At 41.9% G+C, this 24,708-nt stretch overlaps 1 protein-coding gene across 6 annotated transcripts in view; it reads right to left on the reverse strand.

The window, feature by feature from the left end:
• Positions 1-1,205: 1,205 nt before the first annotated feature.
• The window catches only part of itga7 (integrin, alpha 7), a 69,524-nt gene continuing 46,021 nt past the window's right edge, over positions 1,206-24,708 (reverse strand). For 2 of the 6 annotated variants that reach the window (XM_013131656.3, XM_020044933.2), the window contains 19 exons: positions 23,942-24,049; positions 17,586-17,793; positions 17,092-17,285; positions 15,260-15,348; positions 14,949-15,175; positions 14,717-14,778; positions 14,417-14,586; positions 14,074-14,223; positions 13,865-13,980; positions 12,754-12,937; positions 12,182-12,336; positions 11,872-11,949; positions 10,649-10,751; positions 10,085-10,303; positions 9,814-9,933; positions 9,505-9,618; positions 5,188-5,286; positions 4,124-4,249; positions 1,206-1,368 (listed from right to left, as the gene is read on the reverse strand). In XM_013131656.3, the coding sequence (XP_012987110.1) occupies positions 1,207-1,368; positions 4,124-4,249; positions 5,188-5,286; positions 9,505-9,618; positions 9,814-9,933; positions 10,085-10,303; positions 10,649-10,751; positions 11,872-11,949; positions 12,182-12,336; positions 12,754-12,937; positions 13,865-13,980; positions 14,074-14,223; positions 14,417-14,586; positions 14,717-14,778; positions 14,949-15,175; positions 15,260-15,348; positions 17,092-17,285; positions 17,586-17,793; positions 23,942-24,049 (2,684 nt within the window). In that variant the 3' untranslated portion in view covers position 1,206. Of the gene's footprint in view, positions 1,369-2,551; positions 2,697-4,123; positions 4,250-5,187; positions 5,287-9,504; positions 9,619-9,813; positions 9,934-10,084; positions 10,304-10,648; positions 10,752-11,871; positions 11,950-12,181; positions 12,337-12,753; positions 12,938-13,864; positions 13,981-14,073; positions 14,224-14,416; positions 14,587-14,716; positions 14,779-14,948; positions 15,176-15,259; positions 15,349-17,091; positions 17,286-17,585; positions 17,794-23,182; positions 23,199-23,941; positions 24,050-24,708 lie in introns of those variants that run through there. The other 4 variants (XM_020044935.2, XM_020044934.2, XM_029113942.2 and 1 more) reach the window with 4 other exon arrangements.

Genomic DNA, 24,708 nt, shown 5'->3' on the forward strand with positions numbered 1-24,708 from the left:
AGGTCATGTGATCAGGAAACCCTGTTGGCTGTATCATGTACCTCCTTCACCTTAAGTAGCTCCAAAGCAAAACATTATCAGCTCTGTCTTCAACAACTCCACTACCTCACTGAATCATTTTCTCTTTATTGGAGTTCAGGTAGCCAGTTTTACCATAAGGCACTTCTATTTATTTTTTCATTATTATTTACAATCATTTTATTGTTGCGGTTTCTAATGATTGAAGACATCTTGGGGGATTTAGAAGGCTATGAGGAGGTACATAAGTAATGTTTTACTCAATCACAACTATATCATGGTTTTTTTACAGATATGTTTGTGATTGAGTTGTTACTGATGACATCATGTTTTGTTATTGCTGTTTTTAGGAGTTAATTATTTCTCAAGAGTAAAACCATCCTGTGGCTTTCCAGATTTTATTATTAAAAAAAGTTTCTAACAGATAATGTTTTTGATAGGCTACACTGCTAGTTTCAATGTAGCCTATGGTCAGTGTACTATAGTGAATTCACATAAATCACAAGGCTCGTTTGCGTTCCCTGTAGTTCAAGACATTTGTCTGCACCAACAGCATGGTCAAATTTAGATACCACATCTACAATAGCAAAATATCGCTGTTAACCCCTAAAGGCAAAGCATCTAACATGTTCTGCTTTGGTCACTTCTAAACAAGAGCTAGCTGGTGTTGTTGGATTATTGCATTGCCATCCTAAGGTTGTATCAACAGTAGAATTACAGTAAACTAGGTGAACAAAAATACAGTAATATATAAACATTTGACTGTTTCTTTGCCCTTCTTAATCTTACAGTACAGTAGGTAAGGCATTAATCAGTCTTAGACACACACACCTTTGTGTAGGTGAGTGAAGTGATAGTATTGATAACATAAATTAGCCGGTGAACAGTAGCAGACCAGGATATTAGTCCAGTCTTTCTAACAGTATGATACAGGACACTCACATGGTAATATCGTAGACATCGTCATAATTATCCACCCTCAAGTGAGTTTCCACCATAGTTAACTCAATTTCTGGAAGTGGATACTTGCACACTTGTGATGAGGGTTGGAGAATTGGGACACAAGCCGTAATGTGAACAACATTGTGGGGACACAGCCAGTCTGTCCACTGCAGAGGAAGGGAATGCCATTGGGTTGAACTGGGTTGTTGTCATTCAGCTCCTTGCTGTAGTTGATGTTGTTGATGATCAGGAGGTCCCGTCACTCCAGTGTGTGGCCCACTCCTTCTTTTGGAGGATCTCTGCCTTGTGTTCACTCTGCTGGAACTGGGGCCTGTCTTGACGAGGAATCTTCACTGCATGGTACTGTGGCACTTTCTCTTTATACTGGGCCCGACGGAAGAAACCACACTGAGAGAAGAGAGAGGATCAGAAAGGGGTAGACAGAGTAGAAGAGCGAGAGGATATAGAGGGGGCAAAAAGAGGATATAGAGGGGGCAAAAAGAGGATATAGAGGGGGCAAAAAGAGGATATAGAGGGGGCAAAAAGAGGATATAGAGGGGGCAAAAAGAGGATATGGAGGGGGCAAAAAGAGGATATGGAGGGGGCAAAAAGGAGAGACAATTAAATCTTGCCATGTTTAGGCAATTTTTTTTTCAATCCATAAATGTGTCATACCTTAAATGTAGTTTTCTGAAACTTTGTGCAAGTGCCACAAACGTAAAAACAAACATTATTTGTGTAAAAAGTGGGGAAAGACTGGTGACACCTAAGCAAAATATATAACCCACCAAATACAGCAAATCCTCGTAATTTCACCACTCTTGAACAACCAAACAACGAACAAGTTCATTCTGGCATAATAATGAAATCAGGAGACCAGATAGAATGGGAATGTTAATGAACAAAATGAGAAGGACAATCTCCTCAGAGCACAAAATCGCAAACTCCTTAAACTCCAGGATGAACTGTTTCAGTTAAAACAAAGCCTCAGCTCACAACAAATAGCTCACAGCTCATAGCACACAGCTCATAGCTCACAGCTCACAACAAACAGCTCACAGCACACAGCTCACAGCACACAGCTCATAGCACACAGCACATAGCTCACAGCACATAGCTCACAGCACATAGCTCACAGCTCACAGCACATAGCTCACAGCTCACAGCACACAGCACACAGCTCACAGCTCACAGCACACAGCTCACAGCACACAGCTCATAGCTCACAGCACACAGCACACAGCTCACAGCACACAGCACACAGCTCACAGCACACAGCTCACAGCTCACAGCTCACAGCTCACAGCTCACAGCACACAGCACACAGCTCACAGCTCACAGCACACAGCACACAGCTCACAGCTCACAGCTCACAGCACACAGCTCACAGCTCACAGCACACAGCTCACAGCACACAGCACACAGCTCACAGCACACAGCACACAGCTCACAGCACACAGCACACAGCTCACAGCACACAGCTCACAGCTCACAGCACACAGCTCACAGCACACAGCACACAGCTCACAGCACACAGCACACAGCACACAGCACACAGCTGGCCAGTGAAGAGCAAGCCTGGGTGCTTTACCGCTGGGGAGGGGAGGGGAGGGGGAAGCTGCAGCTTATTGGTCAGACGCCTGCTTCTCCACCTCAGAAGGCTGGACGTGTTTATGGGCGCGGTAGTATTCTGTCTCATACTGAGGACGTTGTTCACTACGCTTGAAGAACCCACACTGGGGTTGGAGAGAGAGGAGGGAGGGGAGAAGGAAGAAGGAGGGCAGAGGAGAAGAAGAACGAGTTGTGGAAAGGGGGAGAGGAAGGGAGGAAAATGGGATGGAGGAGAAGTTACTCCAAAGGTGTAGGGAAGGGCAAAAGGACAATGAATGAAAATACTGTTGAAAAATAAAGAATCTTAGAGAGATGGAAGAAAGGTCAACTTAAGAGCAGGGAAAATTTTCTTACTTTGGAACATTCATTTGAACATTGCAATTCGATGCACAAAATATTGAGACTGAATGATTGAAAAGATATAACAGCCCTGACCCGTCGAGGCATGGACTCCTCTAGACCTCCACTAGGTGTGCTGTGGTATCTGGCACCAAGACATTAGCAGCAGATCCTTTAAGTCCTGTAAGTTGTGAGCTGGGGCCTCCATTGATCAGACCTGTTTGTCCAGCACATTCCACATATGCTCTATTGGATTGAGATCTGGAGAATCAAGTCAACACCTTGAAATCGTTGTTGTGTTCCTCAAACCATTGCTGAAAATGTTTTGCTTTGTGGCAGGGTGCATTATCCTGCTGAAAGAGGCCAATGCCATCAGGGAACACTGTTCCCATGAAAGGGTGCACATGGTCTGCAACAATGCTCAGGTAGGTGGTACGTGTCAAAGTAACATCCACATGAATGGCAGGACCTAAGGTTTCCCAGCAGAACATTGCCCAAAGCACTTCCCATAGTGCATCTTGGTGCCATGTGTTTTCCAGGTAAGCGATGCACATGCACCCGACCATCCACGTGATGTAAAAGAAAACATGATTTATCAGACTATGCCACCTTCTTCCATTGCTCCATGGTCCAGTTCTGATTCTCAGGTGCCCATTGTAGGCACTTTCAGCAGTGGACAGGGATCAGCATGGGCACCCTGAATGGTCTGTGGCTATGCAGCCCCTTATGCAACCAACTGTGATGCACTGTGTGTTCTGACACCTTTCTATCAGTACCATCATTAACAGCAATTTGAGCTATAGTAGCTTGTCTGTTGGATGGGACCACACGGTCCAGCCTTGGCTCCCCACGTGCATCAATGAGCCTTGGCCACCCATGATCCTGTCGCTGTTTCACTGCTTTTCTTTCCTTGGACCACTTTTGATAGGTACTGACCACTGCAGATCGGGAACACCCCACAAGGGCTGCAGTTTCGGAGATGCTCTGACCCAGTCATCTAGCCATCACAATTTGGACCTTTTCAAAGTTACTCAGATCCTTACACTTGCCCATTTTTACTGCTTCTAACACATGAACTTTGAGGACAGAATGTTCACTTGCTGCCTAATATATCCCACCCACTGACAGGTGCCATGATAACGTGATTATCAGTGTTATTCACTTCACCTGTCAGGTGGTCATAATGTAATGGCTGATCTGTGTATTTTTGTACCTTCCACATTAGGCAGACCAGCAGCGCTAGGACCAGAATACCAGCCAGGATGGCTATAAGGATCCACCACCAGGGGACCCAGTACTGGTCAGTCAGGCCAATCTCTGGATAGATCATCACAGGAACCTGCAGGTTTAACACAACAGGACACGACACAACAGGATATGGAAACACATAATAAGACACAACAGGATATTGAATCACAGAACAACGACACAACATCATATGGAATCACAGGACAACAGCACAATAATATATGGAATCACGGAACAATGACAAAACATGAAATGGAATCACAGAACAACGACACAACAGGATATGGAATCACAGGACAACAACACAACAGGATATGGAATCACAGGACAACAACACAACAGTATATGGAATCACAGGACAACAGCACAATAGGATATGGAATCACAGAACAATGACAAAACAAGAAATGGAATTACAGAACAACGACACAACAGGATATGGAATCACAGGACAACAACACAACAGGATATGGAATCACAGAACAACGACAAAACATATGGAATCACAGGACAACAGCACAATAGGATATGGAATCACAGAACAATGACAAAACAAGAAATGGAATTACAGAACAACGACACAACAGGATATGGAATCACAGGACAACAACACAACAGGATATGGAATCACAGAACAACGACAAAACATATGGAATCACAGGACAACAGCACAATAGGATATGGAATCACAGAACAATGACAAAACAAGAAATGGAATTACAGAACAACGACACAACAGGATATAGAATCACAAGACAACAACACAATAGGATATGGAATCACAGGACAACAACACAACAGGAATATGGAATCACAGAGCAACAACACAACAGGATATGGAATCACAGAACAATGACAAAACAGTATATGGAATCACAGGACAACAGCACAACAGGATATGGAATCACAGGACAACAACACAACAGGATATGGAACCCCAGAACAACAAAAGATAAAAGTTACAGATGAGGCTAGGGTTAGAGTCAGGATTAGAGTGGGTATAGAAGTGCCTGGTTGTGGAATTGTTACCTGTGCCACAGCATCGTTCAGCACCAGGTGTTTGATGCTGGACTTCACTGTGATGTTGGCTCTGACAAGCAGCTCTAGAGCACTGACTGAGGGGAACTCCTAAAGGGGAGACATAAATAACAGTCATAACCTTAAAACTAGCTGAAACACCAATTAAACAGTCTTTACCTTGACATTAAAATTAGCTGAGACAACAATGAAACAGTCTTTACCTTGACATTAAAACTAGCTGAGACATCAATTAAACAGTATTTACCATAACATTATAACTAGCTGAGACAACAATGAAACAGTCTTTACCTTGACATTAAAACTAGCTGAGACATCAATTAAACAGTCATAACAATAACATTAAATCCAACTGAGACATCAATGAAACAGTCTTTACCTTAACAACATATCTGAGAAATCCATGAAACAGTCTTTACCTTAATATTAAAACTCACAGTCTTTACCTTAACAATATTAATCTTAGCCTAACTAAGAAATCTGACATAATCGTAACCTTAAAATTAAGCTAACTGGGATAGAGAGGGAGGTGAAGAGAGATACAGGAAGTGAGAGAGTGTTAGAGGAGGGTGAGGAAGAGAGAAAGAGATCACTGCTAGTATTCCTCAGTTTCTTTTGTTTGTTTGTTCTTTGAGGTTTCGGGCTGGTATCTTTTTAAGAACTTTATGACAACTACTGATGTGATTTTGATTGATTGTTATTGTAGTACGAGAAGGTATGTACAGTGGATATAAAAAGTCTACACACCCCTGTTAAAATGCCAGGTTCTTGTGATGTAAAAGAATGAGACAAAGATAAATCATGTCAGAACTTTTTCCACCTTTAATGTGACCTATAATGTGAACAATTCAATTGAAAAGCAAACTGAAATCTTTGAGGGGAAAAAACAACAACACAATAACCTGGTTGCATAAGTGTGCACACCCTTAAACTAATACTTTGTTGAAGCACCTTTTGATTTTATTACAGCACTCAGTCTTTTTGGGTAGGAGTCTATTAGCATGGCACATCTTGATGTGGAAATATTTACTCACTCTTTGCAAAAGTGCTCCAAATATGTCAGATTGCGAAGACATTTCCTGTGCACAGCCCTCTTCAGATCATCAGAAAATTCCTGCAGTTCCTTAAATGTTGCTGTAGGCCTCTTGGAAGCCTCCATGACCAGTTTCTTCTCATCTTTTCATCAATTTTGAAGGGACGTCCAGTTCTTGGTAATATCTCTGTTGTGCCATATTTTCTCCACTTGATGATGACTGTCTTCATTGTGTTCCATGGTATATCTAATGCCTTGGAAATTCTTTTGTACCCTTCTCCTGACTGATATCTTTCAACAATGCAATCCCTCTCATGCTTTGGAGGCTCTCTGCGGACCAAGGCTTTTGCTCTGAGATGCAACTAAGAAAATGTCAGGAAAACAGCTGAACTTTATTTGTGATTAATCAGAGTCACTTTAACCATCCATAGTCGACATCCGCGATACTGCGGACAGTGCTCATTTGCATAAATATTTCGAAAAATAGATTCGCCATAATCGTCCGATTCCAATGGTATATTATTTGTAGCCACTTTCCTGAATTATTTGTAGCCACTTTCCTTTTTCCGTGTATAATTGGGGTTTTCCGTGTATAATATGGGTTGTATAGTTGTATAGTTTGGGTTGCTATGAGAACTTTTCACCAGGCAACGACATTGCCAATGCATCTTAGAAAGGCTCATGTGTACACCAGAATAAATATTACAAGCGTGTACATCACTATATATGATGTTTTGAACCATAAAACATCGTTTGTATTATCTATAAGATATAAAAATAAATATTTAGTCAAAATAGTATGGGGATGTTCTTGAGTTTTTGGGAAGAAGTTGGTAATTTTTACCAACTTTATAAAATATATAAGTCCAAACGTAACTAGCGATCTAGTGCTTTATAATCTGTTTTGTGTCATTACACCTAAAGGAACCGTTATATTGCTTTATAATCTTTCATTTTATAGTGTTTCATTTCTAGGTTGAAGAACCACATTTTTTGGGGGTGCCTATATTTTTTACCTTCTATTATATAATTATTTCATTATTTTCAACCCAATTACAGTGTAATTTGATAGTAAAGGCATGAAAGTATGAGGAAATACCATTGACACAAAATCTCATAATGCTTTAAAAAAAAAATCTTGATGCTGAATGGCAGAAATGTTTTCCGAAAACAATTTTTTTGCCTTTCAAACAGATGAGTTTTATAAATAGTGACCCAGAAGTCTGTTTTTATGTGTTTTTATTGTAGCCAGAGGGGTTGGTATTACCAGGATACATCATAATAGGTTGTATCTGTTACAGAAATGAATCTAGGACCCAAAATGTCCCAGTAATGAAATCCGGCCGAAAGCCCCATAGGCTACCAAGGGTTAAATGATGGCAGGTGTGTAATGACTTCCATTTAATATAAGTTTGAACGTGATTGGTTAATTCTGAACACATCCACATCCCCACATCCCCAGTTATAAGAGGGTGTTCATACTTATGCAACCAGGTTATTGTACGCTTTTTTATTTTCATTTGTCCCCCTTGAAGATTTCAGCTTGTTTCAATTGAATTGTTCACATTATAGGTCACATTAAGAGTGGAGAAAGTTCTGACATGATTTATCTTTCTCTCATTCTTTTACATCACAAAAACCTGGCATTTTAACAATGGTGTGTAGACTTTTTATATCCACTGTATGTGCCTAGGCCAACTCCTTTGACTCATGGTCACGGTTAGGACTAAGTCTGATGATATAACGTACATTTGCGGTAGAAATCTGTCTATTCCTTCATGTTGCCGTAGTTACAGTCTGTGATTGTCTGATTGCTCTTCAAAATGCCTTTTCAAAATTAATGGTTCATAGATACAAATTCAGCTACTAATATTATATAGGCCTGCCTTAGGTGTTACATAGGGATGTTTGTCAAGCCATGAAGTCTAGACTGCAGTTATGACAGTGACATTTACATCTGTCATTTTAGTGATTTAGCAGACAGTCTCATGCAATAATGGACACTGTTTAAAGGTTGAGCGTTTAAAGGTTCTCTTTGTGTTTCTTTGATCAATGTGCACGTTTATTATTTTAAATAAAAATATTTGCATATGAAAGGCCATACAGAGACAGTTCATATCTGGTGGTGCTAATGTGTACTTTGTCCTGATTGTTTTAGAGGAGTGTAGACAATTAAAATAAAACATTGTGATCTTATGTAAGTAAAGATCTTATAAATGCAGGCATCCAAGATCACGAAAATGTCAGGAAGAAGGACACTCGTTAGAACCAGGTTGAAACAAGGTTCAATTCTATCAAACACCAAAATATATATGTTTCAAAAAGGTAAAGTACCCTTATAATTAACGAGCATAACCAGAAGAGTTATGGCCCCCCTCAGAGTCTGGCTCCTCTTACAACCAGAAGAGGACTGGCCCCCCTCAGAGTCTGGCTCCTCTTACAACCAGAAGAGGACTGGCCCCCCTCAGAGTCTGGCTCCTCTTACAACCAGAAGAGGACTGGCCCCCCTCAGAGTCTGGCTCCTCTTACAACCAGAAGAGGACTGGCCCCCCTCAGAGTCTGGCTCCTCTTACAACCAGAAGAGGACTGGCCCCCAGTTGAGTTTTAAACGTTACGCAGCGTCTGAGTAATATTTCATATCTAGGCGTCTGTCACCACATCGCATAGCAGAGTAATCACCTGCTAAAGTCAACAAATCTGATTATTGATTTTATTTTGCACATACTGATCGGTCTGTCTTTAGTCAAATGTCAGCATTCTAAAATATTATGCAAAAAAGTACCTTCATTTTACATATAACTTTATGATAAGTATTATTTAGGCATGAGTTTGAGTATTGTTAGTTGATTAGTCAAACTAATCTTTTACTGTGGACTGTGTAAGACATTTTCTAACACAGTATGAAAGTTCCAGATTTGTTAGTGGAAAAGCCCTGTCCTGTGTTTACTCATGCGTGATGTCATTTAATAATACATGACAATGTTTTTCAACTGACTCTACCTGAAAACATTCCAAGGTATTATTGAATAGCACTGCACTCAAGTTAGCCCAGAAGTCAACCACATTTGGGTACAGGTTTTGTATATAACAGTACTTAGGGTTAGCCCAGAAGTCAACCACATTTTGGTACAGTTTTTGTATATAACAGTACGTATTAACTAAATTACTATTCCTAGTGTTGTGGTATTTTTTGATATTGAATGATATGAAAAAAGATTTTGTGATTCCCCCAAATTGCACACAATGGGAGGTAATATTGTTGTTGTTGTTTTTACCTCCAGGAAGGTGCTGTTCCACAAGCGTCCCTGGATCCTGAGGACTGCAGAGCCTGAGAAGCTGTGGAGAGGACACTGGAGAAGGACACAATGTGCTGAACCCAGCAAGCAGTCCTGGAGATGAGGATGAGCCATGAAAATAGCAGAGTTAGTATTCAATAAAACTCACAGAATAGCTGGGATTCAGTTTTCCCAGGATATGTTTAGTATACATTGCTATTGCTACTACTATGCAATTACATTAAAAAGGGGTGCTTTGATGTTTTTTCATTGGTTTATATCCCTGGCAATCTACTTCCCGTTCCTCACCAGTTTGAGGGACTTCCGTCTCTCTGAGGCGGCCACTGCTGGAGTGGTCCTACCCAGACTGCTCTTTGTCATCACATGTCCTTCCTCCTCTGGGTGGGATCTCCCTTTTCTTCTGTGCTGCTTACAAAAACAGAAAATAAAATGATTTTAGAAAGAAAAATACAGATATTTGCAATAACTGCACCATAACAAATTAAAATGAAATCCATTAATCAGGTGTTCCTACATGGATTCAAAATCTAAATATGGATCTGTTTAAACATCTAGATACCTTTAAGCCTGCAGCCTGTGGCTTGTCCTCAAGAGGGGATCTCTGGGAGAACCTGCGTGGGTTGAGGGCTGTGTGGGGGGTACACTGTGTTCCTGGATGTCCCTGGAAGTGAAGAGCGGTGGGGTATAGGAGCCACTTCCCATTGGACAGCTCATGAGGCCACATTATGTTTAGGAAGGCTGAGCCAAGAGTCTGTAGGGAGGGGCCAGTGTTGGTCACCTGATCAAAACATGGAGGATTGATTAAATTAAATAACAAATATGATTAATTTCACATTATTATTTTGAAACATGTCCAAATGGTCACACATAAGGTCCCAGATTTGTAATTAATTTACATGGCCTTAAACATCAAAGCATTTTAAATAATGTCTAATGTATGTATAATCATCATGCAACAATGTGACATCACACTACAGTATTACATCATCCTAACATCTGACAAGTCATCCAAACGTACAGCCAATACACTACTCTATAACATAACGTTACAGAATGACATCATGCTACAGTATGACACTATTGTTCTAAGTCATCTTTGGATTCTTATATCTTCTGCTCTCACCGTGAACTCTAACTCCACAGCACTCCCCACATCCTCCAGAGTCTCCATGGCACTCTCACCCTTCACAGCTCCACTGAAGAAGAGCTGATGTGGTCTGGCAAGACTGGAACAGCAGGAACACAGACAGGGGGTTAGGGGACAGCTCCTGGATAGGGACTCATGGCACCATGCTTTATAGGCTGTCAAATGAAACATCACAGGCCCCAGTTCTATGGTATATATAGGCCTTCTCCTATCCAGGTATGCCAGATCAATTATGATTTTCAAGGAAAGAGGGAAAGAAGGAAAGGGTGGAGAATAAAAAGACTGAAGGGAGGTAGGAAAGAAATATAGTACAGTACAGAAGTATTGGGACCTCTCCTCAGTGATGAGACAGTACAGAAGTAATCAAACCTGTCCTTAGCAATGAGGTGCAGTACAGAAGAATTGGGACCTGTCCTTAGCAATGAGGTGCAGTACAGAAGAATTGGGACCTGTCCTTAGCGATGAGGTGCAATACATAAGTATTGGGACCTGTCCTTAGTAATGAGGTGCAGTACAGAAGAATTGGGACCTGTCCTTAGCAATGAGGTGCAATACATAAGTATTGGGACCTGTCCTTAGCGATGAGGTGCAGTACAGAAGTATTGGGACCTGTCCTTAGTGATGAGATGATGTACATAAGTCATCAAACCTGTCCTTAGTGATGAGACGCAGTACAGAAGAATTGGGACCTGTCCTTAGTGTTAAGGTGCAATACAGAAGTATTGGGACCTTTCCTTAGCGATGAGGTGCAATACAGACATTTTGGGACCTTTCCTTAGCGATGAGGTGAAGTACAGAGGTATTGGAACCTGTCCTTAGTGATGACATGCAGTATAGAAGTATTGGAACCTGTCCTTAGCGATGAGGTGCAGTACAGAGGTATTGGAACCTGTCCTTAGCGATGACACACAGTATAGAAGTATTGGAACCTGTCCTTAGCGATGAGGTGCAGTACAGAGGTATTGGAACCTGTCCTTAGCGATGAGGTGCAGTACAGAGGTATTGGAACCTGTCCTTAGTGATGACACGCAGTATAGAAGTATTGGAACCTGTCCTTAGCGATGAGGTGCAGTACAGAGGTATTGGAACCTGTCCTTAGTGATGACACACAGTATAGAAGTATTGGAACCTGTCCTTAGTGATGACACACAGTATAGAAGTATTGGAACCTGTCCTTAGCAATGAGGTGCAGTACCCACCCGCTGACAGCCAGGGGAAGCTCTATGATGACTTTAGCCATGGCTGTGACAGGGACCAGGCCTTGCTGTTCACTGATTCTAAAAAGAGAAAAGCACACACACACACACACACACATACAAACACTCAGGTAAGACATTACATCATCGAAAACAGCAGAAGTGTGGCTTAAACGGTGCTGTGCTTATTCAAGATGAATACCCTCATCAAGAACTGTACTATACAGTATGAACATAAATGATAACCATTAGACTGTTCTAGGCCGGGAGACTGGCTCATTTATAAGTGTTGAGATTAAAGGTCAGGACTTACGTATTCAGCAGGAGGTTGACAGTGAGTTCCGTGGTCTCTATGGTGATAGCAGAGGTGCTGAGGATGATATAGAACTTCAGCGTAGCGTCTCTCTTCAGAGGGTTTCCCAGCTCACACTCTGCCTGAGAACCATTCTGGTTGGCCTGACACACCACCTAACAACAGGAAACACCGCTAGTTTCATCACAGCTATTCCTGGTTGGTCATATAACCAACAATGTCTAACAGATGTAGTCCCCTGAAGTCAGAGTAGGACAGGGTGTGTGTGTACCTGCTGTCCCCTGAAGTCAGAGTAGGACAGGGTGTGTGTGTACCTGCTGTCCCCTGAAGTCAGAGTACGCTAGGGTGTGTGTGTACCTGCTGTCCCCTGAAGTCAGAGTAGGACAGGGTGTGTGTGTACCTGCTGTCCCCTGAAGTCAGAGTAGGACAGGGTGTGTGTGTACCTGCTGTCCCCTGAAGTCAGCATTGGACAGGGTGTGTTTGTTCCTGCTGTCCCCTGAAGTCAGAGTAGGACAGGGTGTGTGTGTACCTACTTTCCCCTGAAGCCAGCGTAGGACAGGATGTGTGTCTACCTGCTGTCCCCTGAAGCCAGTGTAGGACAGGGTGTCCGGCAGGTTGACTAGTAGCTGGGCAGCATGGGCATCATCCCCGTCCGCCTCTGGGTTAACAGGGTCAGAGGGCATGTTGGTGATGGTCACCTCCAATACCACAGACCGCTGGTCGGATAAAGAAAATACAGCCATGTCCTCCTCATCCCTGGAATAAAAGAGAAGTAGAGAGGTTAGGATCTTGGAAGATTGAGATTCTAGATTCTTCCATGTTAGTTTAAATATGGCTGAGTTTGACTGACAGCTAAGATACAGCACCTCATGACCATTAGGCTATTAGATGACCATTAGGCTATTAGATGACCATTAGGCTATTAGATGATCATGAGGCTATCACAAGACCATGAGGCTATCACATGACCATGAGGCTATCACAAGACCATGAGGCTATCACATGACCATTAGGCTATCAGATGACCATGAGGCTATCATTCAGGCTCAGCGCCACAAGGGAGCAAGATGGGGGTTAGCCCCTTCGGTTGAATACCTTATAGAAAAATACCCCAAAAAAGATGAGCTCCCTCAGTTGTATTTTCTGCCCCCCAGTTTAAGTTTTAAATACCCTATAGAAAAATAGCCAAAAAAAAGATTAGCTCCCTCGCCATTTTTTACTGCGCCCTCAGTCACTTCATCCTGGCGCCAGGCCTGTGACCATTAGGCCATGAAAGGTCAAACCATTCCTTGATTCAGATGCTGTAGTTTTTGTTTAAATTGCAGCAAATAGGTGGAATTATAATTGTAGAACAAGGCTCCTATAAAATTATGTTCTCCTCTGGGAAAACTACTTGGGTAAATCCTCTATTAAATAGCATTTATTGCATCTGTAGAAAACATTGGTCCAGGAGGCAAAATAGTTAAGGTTTTTATACGACCTCCACACAATCACTTTTCCCTGTATTTTTGTATCTCAGGTATTCTTTTGTACACTATATCGTTTTTACGCACCAAATGGACATTTTGGGCTTGATGGCTAATTGATGGTCACCTTCTGATTATTATATCAGAGTAAACTTCTAATGAAATTGCTAAACTCTGGAAATGGGGGATGAGGGAAGAAAGATGCTTTTGAACTAACTTTGGCAAAGGTGTGAAGAGGTTTGAGGTAGGAGGTCGAGTTCCAAACTGATAGGTCAACTTCAGGTTGCTCTGACAAATCTTATCATCACCACAGCCTTCCCTCAGGAAATTCACCTGACAGAGAGAGACAGAGACAAATATATTTACTTAACCTGTATAGAAACATATCTGAAAGATGATAGACTATTGATGGGGATTCAAACAGACCTCAGAGTGCAGGACATTGGAAGTAGCAACACTCAAAATTGGGGGTAGTGTGTCTCTCTCCTGTCGGTTGGTGTCTGGAGAGATTATGGGGGGTCGAATGGTGTGGGTGATGACCAGGGAGATAGGACGAAGTTTGTCACGGATATTATCCTGCACCAGAAAATATCCTGCAATTATTATATATATTACAAATGATCAGTTACTCACACAGATTCAAGATGGGAATGAATGGGTCTTTATCGCTGCATTACAGTTGGGTTTATATCGCTGCATTACATTTGGGAATTATTTTCAGTTCAGCTAAAATAAATATTTGATACATTTTTCATAAATGTTGTCATACATGAAGTTGGAAAGTGGCCCTCTGGCAGGCGGGGTGGCGTTGACCTTTCAACTCCACCTCGTCAGTGTGAGTGAACTCAAGCCCGTGTGCACTTCGACCCAGGAAGCTAACACGATGGGGAAGGCCCAGCTTCCTGCGCTCAGTATCGGCCTCAAAGAGTATGACCAGAGCTAGGAGCAGGGAGAAAGGGAAGAAGGGGGAGGGAAGGATGGCTGTCAGTTCAATGACCCCCCCACAGGGATAATCTCAGCGTATAGCACAAAGGTGCTAGTAAACAGAAAATGGAGAGGCATGACTCACTGATGTCGGGGGAGTAGGTCTCTGGATATGCAGTAAAGGTGAAGCACGCTTTGACTTCCACACTGACAACAGCAGACAATCATTCTCAGCAGCAGAAAAACACTTGTCTGGCTGTTTTTGATCCATTACAGTCTATCACTTTCAATCACTTTATTGAGGAGACCTGCAGCCATGCTCTGAACTGTGTTTTTAGAAATTGATAACAGATGGACTCTCTCATATCGAAACTTACCACACTCCATCTCTGCCTTTGCAGTTGTGCTGATTCAAGTCAATGTACTGCTGTGGTTCGATCAATATGTCCCGTGTAACGTGAATGACTGGGCGAGACCTATACAGAACCATCTTATCACCGAGCGAGCCCACTGCCAGGTCTGGGTACAGGTTCCCATCCATGTCCATGCCTCCTGAGATGGAGTACCCAAACCTCTTCACCCCTTCATTCACCCCATCCAGAATCTGTAGGGCAGGTTATATATCATGATGCCAGGGGGATGGGATGGACAATAAAGCATTTGGAATTTAATTAATGTGAACTCTCACCTGCGAAGGCTTGGTGTCAATGCCTGAGGATGTGCCTCTGTAGATGAAAACTTTGCCATCTCCATCAAAGGGAGCACCAACTGCGATGTCTGAAAAGACACAGGGATTATTAATAATGACACAAATGTATATGAATATATAAATATACGGTTTTGGCTGCAGTTTGCAAGACTTACAGTTGTGCTCAAAAGTTTGCATGTCCTGGGAGAATTGGTAACATATGTACCATTTGTAAAGAAAACATGAGTGAGCAGGCAAAACACGTATTTTATTTCTTATGTAAATCACATTCAACAGTAGGTCATAACAGAATGGCACAGTCATAAAACAAAACATGGCAACAAATAAAAAAATTAACTGACCCCTGTTCAAAAGACTGCATACCCTTAGTTCTTAATGCTGTGTATTGCCCCCTTTAGCATCAATGACAGCGTGCAATGTTTTGTAATAGTTGACTATGAGGCCCCGAATGAATGCAGGTGGAATAGCTGCCCATATGTCTTGGCAAAATGCCTCCAGGTCATGCCTCCAGGTCTTTGGTCAACTGCAGGTTTGATATCCCCCCCAGAGTGGCTGGATGATATTAAAGGCAGGAGACTGTGATGGCCACTCCAGAATCTTCGAGTTTTTCTGCTGTAACCACTGGAGGGTCAACTTGGCCTAGTGCTTAGGGTCATTGTCGTGCTGGAAAATCGAAGAGCATCCCATGTGCAGCTTTCGTGCAGAAGAATGCAAATTGTCTGCCAGTATTTTCTGATAACATGCTGCATTCATCTTGCCATCAATTTTCACAAGATTCCTTGTGCCTTGAGAGCTCACACCCCCTCCCAAAAAATCAGTGAGCCACCAACATGCTTCATGGTATTCTGTTCACTAAAGGCCTTGTAGACCCCTCTCCAAACATATTGCTTATGGTTGTGATCATAAAGCTCTATTTTGGTCTCGTCACTCCAAATTACTGTGCCAGAAGCTATGAGGCTTGTCAAGGTGTTGTCAGGCATGTTGTAACTGGGCTTTTTTGTGGCATTGGCGCAGTAAAGGCTTCTTTGTGGCAACACAACCATGCAGCTCCTTTTTGTTCAATATTGTTGTATTGTGCTCCTTGAAACAACCACACCAACATTTTCCAGAGCAGCCTGTATTTCTCCTGAGGTTACCTGTGGATTTTTCCTTGTATCCTGAACAATTCTTCTGGCAACAATTCTTAATAAGTGATTGAACAGTACTGATTGGCATTTGCAAAGCTTTGGATATCTTTTTACATCCTTCTCCATCTTTAAAAGTTCCATTACCTTGTTTTGCAGGTCATTTGACAGTTATTTTCTGCTCCCCATGGCTCAGTATCTAACCTGCTCAGTGCATCCACGTGAGAGTTAACAATCACATTGACTATTTATACACAGACATTAATAGCAGTTTAAAAAGCCAGAGGTGTGGAAAATTCACCTTTAATTGCCATTTTAACCTGTGTGTATCACCTTGTGTGTCTGTAACAAGGTCAAACATTCAAGGGTATGTAAACTTTTGATCAAGGCCATTTGGGGGATTTCTGTTATCATTATGATTTAAAAAGGGCCAAGCAACTATCTGATAATACATGGCTTCATATGATCACTATCTTTAAATAAAAGACAGTTTTTGGCATGATCAGTCATATTTTCAAAATCAAAGCTAAGATTTCACAATTTCTGCCAGGGTATGCAAACTTATGAGCACAACTGTATATATTGAATAAGGTGCCATTGAAGACAGTTACTCAGTCCTCTCACTAAACAGATGAAATTTAATTTCTTGAAATACATTTTAATTTGATTGGATTAATGCATCTGTACCGTCATATCCGTCCTTGTCCAGGTCTCCCACATTATTGACGCTCAGTCCAAACATGGAGTCGTAGGTTCCGTTGAGCCTGATTGGCCGAGCATACTCCCAGTTACCAAATGGATTAAGGAAAACGTACACAGCACCTCCGATCTCCGCCTTCCGGTCAAAGTAGTTTGGGGCTCCTACAATCAGGTCTGTCCAACTGAGAGACAACAAGGTAGGATGGATTTTTGTGCTTAAATCATCAACATTTGTCACATCAATAATTTCCTAACCCTTTCCCAGGTCCCTCCCTATGCCAGAAAACTCTTGAACTGGGAATTGGGAAATTTAATTGGCCTTGATTTATGGCCAGTATTGTTCCATACATTCCCCTATTGAACTGGAAAGTTTAATTGGCCTTGAGTTATGGCCAGTATTTTTCCATACATTCCCCTATTGAAGCAGCAGCTGTACTTGCTGGTGTCCAGATCAACAGTAGTAGAGGTGAGGTGACTCTTACCCATCATTGTTGAGGTCAGCTGTAGCTACAGAGTAGCCAAAGGAGGAGGCCAGCTCCTCTCCCCAGAGGAGGTGCTGTGGCACCAGGCGGTACACATTGTCTTTACGCAGCAGCACTACGGCCCCAGTGTGATTGGCTCGCGGAGCCCCCGCAACGAAGGTCAGCTCACTACGACTCATTATGCCCTTAGCCGAGTCCACTGAGAAGCCTGTAGCAGTGCATTATGGGATACCAGTTAGTAGCAGTAGTGTGTGTGTGTGTGTGTGTGTGTGTGTTTTCAATGGTGTTTTCCCTCTGTGAATGTGTGTATGTTGACTATAGTGGCTCTCTGTATGCTCATATCCTTAAGTGTTCTCTCATCCCAGTTGTAATGAAATGTCTGGCTGAAGTCATTATTGATTTAATGCCAATCACATGAATGTAATCTCCCTCAGTAAGTGGAGGGATGAGCTGCCTGTCTGCAAAGACAGAGTGGTGTGTGTGTGTGGACGTATTAGTGTGTGTGTGTGTGTGGGAGAGAGAGTGTGTAGGACTGGGAGTGGGGCATACAAATCATGTGTAGTGATATAGCGAAAGAGGGAATTACTGTGAAATTGAGACTGTGTCAGCTGTGAAAAACTAAAGAAATGGACAGCAGCCAATACACTAATTGCTGGATTCCAACATGCGAGGGAACAGAGAGATCGGGGTGGTCGGGGGGTCTATATTAGTTCAGGGTCAACATATTTGCAGAAGCAAACAACAAACAAACACTGAGACTGTATCTAACAACAATACTATCTGTTAAATCCTTGGAAACAAGCTAGTAACATTTTCAAATAGAAAGACAGACAGACAGGAACAGCTCTAGCAGGTGTGTGGAATTTTATAGTTGGAGCCTTTCAGAGAAAATGTCTGTGAATATCACAGAAGTCACATCACAACTCCATTAAGGCATTTTATTGCCTTTATAAAATAGGAACGATTTCTCAGGTGACTGGTGGAACCCAATTTGGGAAGGAGGAGGTGATAATAATGTCTGAAACAGAACACATGGTGTCAAACACATCCAGCCTCCTCCCCTAATCAGCCTCTAGTGGACGACAAGCTGGCTACATTTTACAGTCTAATCTGCCCTGGAAACGTGTGAAAGCAGCCAAGGCTTGATCCTGCCAGGTTTGAAACTGAAATGGGTCCTGAAGGGTTGGGGATGGGCCCCTTGCAAATGACATAAAACACTGTTGGATTGAGCAGCTGCCTGATGTGTGGACCCCTGCAGTTTTAATGAGGCTTAGACTGTTTACACAGGCAGCCCAATTCAGATATTTTTTCACACTTTGACCAATCAGATGAGCACTGGAATAGATATTATGTGAACATTTATTTGTGGATTGGTCAAAAGACCAGTTGAACATATCAAAACCAGCCATAAATCCCTAGGATCAACTATGCACTAAAAGGAACTAAATGGATAGAAATACTGCATTGATTTAATAGAACTGAGAAGCAGCAGAGTAATTAAAGCTGCTACTGAGGAGTTCTGTCTGACTGGATTCATCTTTAAGCTATTTACATTTACAATAAGGTATTTCTCTTTTAAGATGTTTCACAAATAGATTTAAAGCCTCTTCCTAAACCAAGGATTATTGTTTCTGGGGAAACCAGCCTTGTACAGCATATCATAAACCGGGTGGTTAGAAACCTGGCCATACAATTACAGTCGAAGGTTTACATACACCTTAGTATATCCCTAGATCATGGAATTTGTTGACCAGCCTAGAGGGGATGAGCGTGTTGAATGCTGAGCTAAAGTCTATGAACAGCATTCTCACATAGGTGTTGGTTTTTGTCCAGATGGGTCAGGGCAGCGTGTAAAGCTGTGGAGATGGCGTCTTATATCAAACTGATAGGGATCCAATTTTGGGGGGAGGCAGGACTTAAGGTGGGTCAGAACTAGTTTTTTGAAGCACTTCATGATTGTGGGTGTGAGTGCAACAAGTCAAAAGTCATTCAGGCTAGAATCAGCCGACTGCTTCGGTCCTGGCACAATGTTTGCGGTCTTGAAGCACGTTGGAACAACCGCCTGGGCCAGTTCCAGGTTGAAAATATCAGTGAAGACTTCGGCCAGCTCCCTAGCCCATGCTCTGAGCACACGCCCGGGGACGCCATCAGAAACAGCGGCCTTGGTGGCATTCACCCTGCTCAGTGCAGGCTGGGGGAAGGGGGGTTCAGCTTTAAAGGCTGGATCTTTGTTGTCCCTGTCGAAGCGTGCGTAGAACCTTGTTAACTCGTCGGTGATGGAAACGTCGTTGGCTGTGGGGCTAGGGTTCTTTGGTCGATAAGTGTTGGTGTAATCCAGAATGGAGGAAGCATATGTTTCAATGTCTGTATCGGAGTCAAGGGTGGCTTTAGTGGCAAACAAACTCCAGTCTGTGTGTAGTAGAAGTGCTGCAGAAGTGAGTCTGCTCCCACTGACCTCACTGATGGTTTCAGCCATTTGATGAGGGGTAAATACTTGGGGAACAGGAACAATGAGAGGTGGTCAGACTGTCTCAGGTGGGGGAAGGGAATGGCTTTGTAAGCCTCTGGAATGTTTGTGTACACCTGGTCCAGTGTATTGTCTCCTCTGGTGGGGCAGAAGACAATTTGGGAAAAACTGTTTTCAGATTTGAGTGATTGAAATTGCCTGCTACAATAAAGGCACCATCCGGTGACGCAAGTAAAAAGGACTGCAATTAATCATCAGGCACTCCAGATTGGTTGAGCATTGACTCAACCAGTGAGCAGTGACACTAACTTAACTTGAGCAGTTAAGCACATAAATGTACAGTCCACCTCCTCATGTCTCATCAGAATCCTCCGCTATTCGATCAGCACTGAAGACGACGCATCCTTCCAGCTCGATTATATTGTCGGGTATGTTGTTGTGTAGCCACATTTCTGAGAAAATCTTGAAGCTGCAATCCATAATCCATGTGAGATGATTCTCAGTCGTATTTCGTCCATTTTGTTGGTCAGTGACCGTATGTTAGCGAGGAACAGGCTAGGTAGTGAAGGCCGATAGGGGGTTAACGTTAACCTAGCCCGGAGGCCACCCCGCTTCCCTCGTCTTTGTTTACGCCCTCGATGCCACCAACGTGCACTTCCTGCTTGCGATATAGTTGGAGTCTCCCGAGGCATCTTTACAATCTCCAGTGGAAGTTGTCAAAAATTCTATCTGTGCATTGTGTTTCAATTTCTAGGTGTTTTTGTCAGCTATATATATTGTATGCTAGGCTGTACCGAGAGAATGAAGTAGAAACCATTAAATAAATTATTGCTATTATATTACATTAATTATAAAATCTATATATCAATATAATTATACATGAAGTCAGATATTTACCTTCCCCAATGCAACGTTTCTAATGACTAGGATACCAGCAGTAGATTTCAGGAGATGGACATGCTCTTTCTAACTATTGACCAACATAAGGACTTGCAGAGCAAGGTGATAGGCCTATCTGGTTCCAATGATTATGGTCATAATGCTTCTTTTGTATAGTCATAAACTGTATTTTGACAGTTCATTTAAAGTGACACATGATGGTCATAATGCTATCCTAACATATTCATAAGCTGTATTTTGTCACTTTCCCCAATGCTTTGTTTCTCATTAATGGGATGCCAGTACTAGTAGATTTCATGAGCAGGATATGACATCCCCTTGTGAACAATGACCAAGATACACCGATCAGCCATAACATTATGACCACCGGCCTAAAACTGTGTAGGTCCCCCCTTTTGCCACCAAAACAGCCCTGACCCGTTGAGGCATGGACTCCACTAGACCTCTGGCCTTCTAAGCAGATTTGCAAAGAAAAAGCCATACCTCAGACTGGCCAATAAAAAGAAATGATTAAGATGGGCAAAGGAACACAGACTCTAGACAGAGTAAGATTGGACAGAAATTATGGACAGAAAAATATAGGTTTGAGGTGTTCGGATCACAAAGAAGAACATTCATGAGACGCAGACAAAATTAAAAGATGCTGGAGGAGTGTTTGGAGCCATTGTCTATGACAATTTCCAATTCATTTTGCTATATTTCCTCAGCAAATTAATTTCATGTATGTTTTCATGGAAACATTTATAAGTGACAACAAACTTTAGTCTAACAGTAATGTATATACATATACATACAGACACACACACATGCATTATGACCATTCTGTGTCACTTTACTTGAACTGACAAAATACAGTTTATGTCAATACAAAAGAAGCATTATGACCATAATCATTGGAACCAGATACACCTATCACCTAGCTGTCCTTATGTTGGTTATTAGTCACAAAAAGGATGTCATGTCCTGCTCCTGAAATCTACTACTAGCATCCTAGTCATGAGAAACAAATCATTTGGGAAGGTAAATATCGCACATCACTTAATTATATTGATATATTGCATTTATAATTAAGGTTATATAAAAATAGTTTATAAGAAGACTGGTAATGCACAATGGTTTGATATGTTTTGATAGATTTGCATAGATGTCATAACTAGACATTAAAAAATGCAATATATGTCATAGTATTTCAAAATATGTGTCATTACAGTGTTGCGACCATGTTATGACAGGATATGACATATGTCAGCTGACATGACATGGTTATGACATAGTTATGACCATGTTATGACACTCATGGTGTTTGTAAATAGTTTATAAAACTACTATTGCATTTTGGGGGTTTGTGGTATATAGCCAGTATACCTCAGCTAAGTGCTGTATTCAGACACTTCCAGATTAATTTTGCATAATAACAGCTCTTAGCCATGGTATATTGGCTATATACTGTACCTTATTGAGTAACTGGGCATTATACAACAATATAAATATATTTTCCATGAGATATGATGTACATTAGTAAAGATAAGTATGATTCCATGTCAGTCACAGACTAAAATAACACACTGTCATCAAATTTCTTAAATACATTTAGCATTTAGTTTACATACATTTTTACACAGCTTAAACAAACAAAACAAAAATATTTTAATTTCCATCCCTACTGCAATGGCCTGTTAGTGAATGTGTATAACAAATACAATGTGCTTTAGCCATGCATCTTGTGATTTGGTTAGAAGTTCAATGGGGGCATGCTGGAGGAAATATAAATGAGGGATCAAAGGTCATAATGGGTATTAAGGTTTCTGGAGGAGGAGTGATCTTTATGGAGAAGGGACGAATCGTCCCTGATTGAACCATATTCCCTTTTATAGTACACTACTGCTGACCATGGTCCATAGTGGATTATATAGGGTCCATAGTGGATTATATAGTTTCCATAGGGGATTATATAGGGTCCATAATGGATTATATAGTTTCCACAGTGGATTATATAGGGAATATGGTTCCATCTGCACTGCATCCATCTAAGTGGAATTGAACAGAGAGCATGATGGGAATAGAGAGATTTAGAGATCTACTATAAATTCACACAGTTGATGGGACCAATCGATCCAGACAAAATGTTATTGGTCAGAGTCCATTAGGCAGATCTAAAATGGGAAAGTGCTGCTATCTCTATGTTGATCAATCAAGCAAGAAACATCAACTCCAAGGACTGAGGACATACCTACTCATTCTCAGTACTGTATTCCTCATGCCCTAAACTGTGAGCAAAGTATCATTCAACCTACTGTATTCTTTATGCCCTAAACGGTGAGCAAAGTATCATTCAACTTAATGTATTCTTTACGGCCTGTGCTGTGAGCAAAGTATGCTTCAAGATCCTGTAAATATGTAATTGGAATACCATTAAGCAATATTCTACTGATAATTGACATGGCAAAATCAAAAGTGCTTTAACTTAACAGAGGATTTTGATTCAATGTATTTCTAAATCAACCACCATGGAACCAGGATTGTTAAAGGCAATCACACCATTTAGACTGATATACTGTATGGACATACAGACTTGACAGTAACACAGACAAGCATGCAGAGCACATAGGAGCCCCTACAGATTTTACAAAGACCTAGAATCTACAAAGATTCTACAGTGGAAAGATTCTGCAGACAGGTCTTACAGTATAGACAAGCGATGAGCACACTAACACACCAGTGGTGAGGGTAGGTGAGGTACTTCAGGGTTGGTGTCAATTCCATTTCTTCCACTACAAAGTAGTCAAAACTTTTAATTCCAATTCCAATTCTCTTTAATGTTTTTCAACAAGGGGAGATTTGGCATTGAAATTTGGTTTACTTTCTAATTGACTGGAAATTAAATGGAATTCACCCAAACCCTACAGGACAGATGAGGGTAAGTCGTAGTGTCACTACAAAACAGAACTGTTTTCTTTAAAGAAATGACTCCTCACTCCAAGCTACAAACCTAAGTAGCTATTCTGAGCTACATCCTGAAACATGGGCCGGTTGGAGTGTGGCTCCAGAGTTTTGTACACCAGCGCATCTTCAACTGGACTAGCCATGAACAAGAGCCCTGCGGCCCAGGAGAGAGAGAGATAAAGGAGGGAGGGTAAAGCGAGTGGAGGAGAAGTGATGGGGGACAGGGTGACAAAGAGAGTGGGGGAGAGAAAAGGAGTGCAGATGAGAAGGGGGAGTGATGTGACTGTGTGGTTCTTCTTTCTGGTATTGCAGAGTTTGTGGGAAAACCACCAGCACACAGCAAAAGGATGACAGAACTGGCTTGTGCTGTACCCAGAATGCACTCTTAGAACTGTGGGAAAGTTATATTCTTTGTTTTTTAAGTAGTTCTATATTGTTCCAGTCAATTATGAAAGGTAATCCTCCCCTGCTGGCAGTCTCAGGGTATAAAGTATCAAGACATTTATATTTAATGACATTCCTACACTACAAAGATAGATTGTATCCAGAACCTAAAAGGTTTCTTTGGCTGGATTCACCTTATTTTCTATCTGTACGTTGGAACATATGCACTACTGGGTGATAATAATCAGTGTAGGCTGTCTTTCTTTTCAAGGTCTGGGGTGGGGATTGTTTTAGGGTGCAGTGGGACGCCAGTCTGTCAACCTTCCTTGGCCTGTTGCTTCTCTGCTGTACTCTGTGATCTGGGCTGTGGAACAGGCAGGCATGTGACAGTGGCAGAACAAGCAGGGGTGGGCAGGCCAGGGACGGTCC

The sequence above is a fragment of the Esox lucius genome, chromosome 17 (genome assembly GCF_011004845.1).
Source record: "Esox lucius isolate fEsoLuc1 chromosome 17, fEsoLuc1.pri, whole genome shotgun sequence".
Classification (NCBI taxonomy): Eukaryota; Metazoa; Chordata; class Actinopteri; order Esociformes; family Esocidae; genus Esox; species Esox lucius.